Below are 4827 nucleotides of genomic sequence, written 5' to 3'. Positions count from 1 at the left end.
CCCCCCATCTTGTCTTTAAACCAATTATCTGTGTTTACTCAAGGACTTTCTAATAATGATTTTTTTTTTCAAACTTACTGTTTTTCTCTCTGACTATTTGACTAATTTATATAATTCAAGTTCGGTCGGGACCCACAGTTGTGGACCTCGAAGATTGCCTAACACCTTCTCTTCGAGGTAATTTGAGCCCTTACCCGATCTTTGGTGACGCAAACTGGTTAAACTAGAGTTATTTGCAAATAGGTGCCCCTAACGCACCTCAAACCCATTAGGTGACGACTCTCTCTTTTAACACCTTCCTTTAAAAGAGTTGTCACGTATCAAAACCCGATTTCGCGAGAAAGAGGGGTGCGATAGCATGGCGACTCTGCTGGGGATAGTTTAGGCTCTTACCATAGTGAACTTGGTCTATATGAATTAGTCTTCTTTGATGAATGTGTTTCCTTGTTCTTTATCATTACATGAACATCCCGCTACCATTTTCCCTTTTTATGGCTACATGCACACCCTTTCCCCTATTTTCCTCTATTTTGAATTTGTATTAATATGCAAATCTTTGCTTAATTTGGTTACAATGTGCGTTTTCCTTTATTTTCTAGTCATGTTCACTTGCTCCGAATCATTTTTAATGTTGCTACATCATGTCTCTCCCTACCCCTACTCCTTGCTTGCTTTATTGCAATTCTTTCACATTGTGCGAACTAACTTCTTCCTTGTTTTCCTTTCTTTTTATGTCTTTACGCTCCATTTAATACCTCGTTTATTGTCTTCATCATGCAAAATACTTGACAACGTGTTGTTTTATCTTTACATAAAGCATGCTCCACATCATATTCCACTCGTGCGTAATTAATACCATAGCGGCGCTTGATGAGTGTCCGCGCTCTTCCTAAATCACCCTTTTAAATTTGGAAAGGCTTATTTGCGGTAAAACTAGTCGATCAGTGGTGCAATCGATGGTTTCATGCCTTCCCCTCTCAAGTTGTCCACTTGAGGGTACCGATCTAGACTCTTCTAGAAATCCCAACTCTAATAGTAACTGTGCATGCATCATGTCTAAACCTAGTATGGGTTAGAACGTTATCCGCGTAATAACTCTCTAAGGCAAGACTTTTCCAAAGCCCGCCGGGAGTTCCTTAAATCCCAATGGGTACAATCATGATATGTGCATTATTTGGAGAAAACGTGCCGATATGCTAATCATTAATGTGTAAATAGTCGAATCCGGAGGGGGAAAGGGCTAACTTTATTTATTTTGCAGAAATGAGGCACGAAGTCCCCAAGTTCGGCTTGGTTCGAAGTATCCCACCTTTGTTGCTAGATTGGTGGGAAAATCTCTCGCCAAGTGACAAAAACCATGTGAAAAGGGTTCTCGGGAATTTACCTTCTTTGTTATATATTTAGCCGAACAATGTGTTAATCGAGGCTTCCACCATGTTCTGGGATGAGAAGAGGGCCGTCTTCCGCTTTGGTTATATAGAAATTACTCCCCTTCTAGAGGAAATAGGAGGCTTCACTGGGCTCCCATGGGATAGCCCTGGCTTGTTGGTACCGGAAAACCGTACTTCTCGAGGGTTCCTAAAAATGATGGGTTTCAGGAAAAATGATGAGTTAGTCTGTCTGAAGAAATCTTACATACCATTCGACTTCCTTTATGAGTGTTATGGTCACAACAAGTCATATCGTCTTTACCATGATGAATTTGCCATCACTTGTTTGGGTTGGACTCACCGCCGGGTTTTTGTATTCATTGTCTATTTTCTAGGAATGCTGATATTCCCGATACAAGGAGAAAGGATCCACACTCGCCTAGCTATGGTCACTAAGACCCTAATAGAAGGAATTAAGGGTCAAACTTACACTATTGTCCCAATGATAGTGGCTGAGATGTACCGAGCCTTAGACCGTTGCAAAAAGGGATATAGGTATTTCGAGGGTTGCAATCTGTTGCTGCAAATATGGTTATTGGAACACCTTCAGAGAGGACAGTACCGTCAAGCATTTTTGCGACGGCCATGGAATGACCACATAGCTTATCACCATCCGAAGAGAATGACTTTTATCCCAGACAGGTTTGCACAACCGGGAAACACTGTGAGCTGGGTATATTTCTTTAGCAATTTAACTGATGACAAGGTACATTGGATGTTCGAGTGGTTACCTAGCAGTGAATTCATCATCAGGTCGAGAGATGTTCCTCATCTAGTGCTAATCGGATTAAGGGGAATCTATCATTATGCTCATATCAGAGTCATGAGGAAAGCTGGGAGAAAATAGGTTATACCACGAGTTTCCAAATTGGTTCATTACAAAGCAGACTTCCAAGGGAATGCCATTCCATTCAAGTTCGAGGCACAACACATGTGGCATCAAAAGATTATTGTGGAGAAAGATACCATCAAGCTAGACAGGTATCATGCTGGGCATGTGTACTTCTACCCATCATGGTTGGTCGATGAAATAGCAGGAGAGGTCAAGCCAGGGGTTGATTTGAGAAATAGGGTCTTAGACGACGCTGCTGAAGCACAAGTCAAATACAGGAGGTTGCGCAAAGGGGTCTTTGAATCTGAGGCCAGGCATTTGAAATAACATAAAGTGGACATGGAAGCAATCAATGAATGGAGTGGAATCGCTACTAAATCAACAGAAAGGTTGGACTATTTGGAGCAGGGTTTGATGGAACTTGAGGGAAAGATGAGGAAAAGGGTCTCGGATTGTAAGAACACATAGGGCAATGAAGGAGGACATCTAGCAAGGGCGTATCTGCTGTTGGACATGCGTGACCTAGGGAATCTGATTGACGGAGCTAAGATGGCCAAGCTTGGAGAAGGTCCCTCTGGGACCGAGTAGATTAGGAATGATGTTTTCTAGATTCATTTTAGAATTTGATTGTAATAAGGCAAATGCCACTAGTGACTCCTTATAATTATTGTCGTTTTAGTAGAGATTTGGTCTATTTATCATATTAATGAAATGACACAATTATTGGCATTGAGTTCTCTCCAAAGCTATATGTCGCTAGGCCTACCTCGGGCAAGATGAGGCCCCAAAATTAGGACGTGAATTTATAATTCCGCAATACGTGTTTAAATATCGTAAATATCCTTTTAATACTCCTTACTGACTTGTTTACCTTTTGTTTTTCAACTTTTCTTTGTTTATTCCCATCCCCTAAGGTTGGTTGCATACTGGCATCATCAGCATATCATACCAGATCTAGAGGTCCTCCACCTCCTCCTCCTCCAAGTGATCCCAAGAACAAAGGAAAAGCTAAGATGGACGATATGAGTGGTAACAGGAAATACAACGATGCGCACACCGATAAAGTCGAAACTTCAGATGGTCGAAGTACTCCGGCACAGAATGACTTGGTTTACGGTTAGAGCAAAAGATACTGGAGTTACAAGGGGAACTTGAGCAGGTCCGTAACTTGGCAAACCTTTCCCTTACCCTGAATGTTCCCGACATCAACCAAGCAAACGCCTAAAACCCAACACCTCCTCAAAACACACAAAACCAGCACCCGCAAAATCCTCCCGCACCTCATCAATTCGTTACGCCTCCCCAAAATCCTAATCCTCCACCAGTACCAACTCCTCCACAACATCATCATCATCCGACCCAGTACCCACAAACTACCACCTACCACACTCCTCAAAATGCACCATAACCTACTCCTGACCCCGAAAACTCAACCAATGATCACCACTACACCCAAATCCCTAGAGTCCACCAAAGTAACCCCATATACGTGGAAACTTTACCCCACACTTCACAACAAACCCTGTATACACCTGAATCCGCCGAGAAGGACCTGCTCATCAAGAACATGGCGGAAGAAGTTAAGAAGCTTACAAGTCGAGTCCAAGGTGTTGAAGGTGGTAAAGGCATCAAAGATTTGAACTATGAGGATTTATATATTCAACCGGACGTAGAACTGTCAGAGGGTTACAAACCTCCTAAGTTCGAAATGTTCGATAGGATAGGTGATCCAAAGGTACATCTAAGGACGTATTGTGACAAACTCATAGGGGTTGGTAAAGATGAAAGAATCGACATGAAGTTGTTCATGAGGAGCCTCACTGGAGACGCCCTATCCTGGTACATCAGTCAAAATCCAAAAAAGTGGATTAATTGGGTAAGCATGGCATCAGATTTTATGGATCAGTTCAGATTCAACACAGAGAATGCACCAGACATCTTCTATATCCAAAATATTAAGAAGACGCCGATAGAAACTTTCCGCGAGTATGCTACTCGGTGGAGATCAGAGGCTGCAAAAGTAAGGCCAGCATTGGAAGAAGAATAAATGAACAAATTCTTTGTTCGGGCCCAGGATCCGCAATATTGTGAGAGGTTGATGGTTATTGAAAATCATAAATTCTCCGACATCATCAAATTGGGAGAAAGAATAGAAGAGGGAATCAAAAGAGGGATGGTAACAAATTTCGAGGCACTCCAAGCTACGAACAAAGCCTTGCAGTCTGGGGGTATATCTAAAAGAAGGAAGTAGGGACTGTGATGGTAGCCCAAGGTCCGAAGTCTCCTCTCACATACCAAACACCTCCACCCACATATCAGCCTTCACCTACTAGATATCAACAACCCTCTACCATCTACCACACTTACAACACTCAGTGAGCATATTACCACTCACCACCAGCCCGCCAAAACTACCAAAAACTCAGGCCAAATTTTGACCGTAGGCCGCCCAGACAATACACTGCTATTGCCGAACCTATTGACCAGTTGTATGAGAGATTAAAAGCTGCCAATTATGTCACTCCCATTCCCATTGTCGCCATGGAAAATTCCTCTCAATGGGTC

The 4827-nt window shown here is 42.5% G+C and overlaps 1 protein-coding gene across 1 annotated transcript; it reads left to right on the top strand.

Moving 5' to 3' along the window:
- Window positions 1–3829: 3829 nt before the first annotated feature.
- LOC138906401 (uncharacterized) lies at window positions 3830–4309 on the top strand. Its single transcript, XM_070195091.1, has one exon. The coding sequence runs from the start codon at window positions 3830–3832 to the stop codon at window positions 4307–4309; it is 480 nt and encodes a 159-aa protein (XP_070051192.1).
- The last annotated feature ends 518 nt before the right edge of the window (window positions 4310–4827 follow it).

This window comes from Nicotiana tomentosiformis, chromosome 1, assembly GCF_000390325.3.
Source record: "Nicotiana tomentosiformis chromosome 1, ASM39032v3, whole genome shotgun sequence".
NCBI classification, from domain to species: Eukaryota; Viridiplantae; Streptophyta; class Magnoliopsida; order Solanales; family Solanaceae; genus Nicotiana; species Nicotiana tomentosiformis.
The sequence above is the reverse complement of the archived record's forward strand: the minus strand, read 5'-3'. Positions and strand labels throughout refer to the sequence as shown.

Excerpts from the sequence above, each read along its gene's own strand:
- LOC138906401 (XM_070195091.1), top strand. The coding sequence starts at position 3,830 with ATGGCGGAAGAAGTTAAGAAGCTTACAAGTCGAGTCCAAGGTGTTGAA.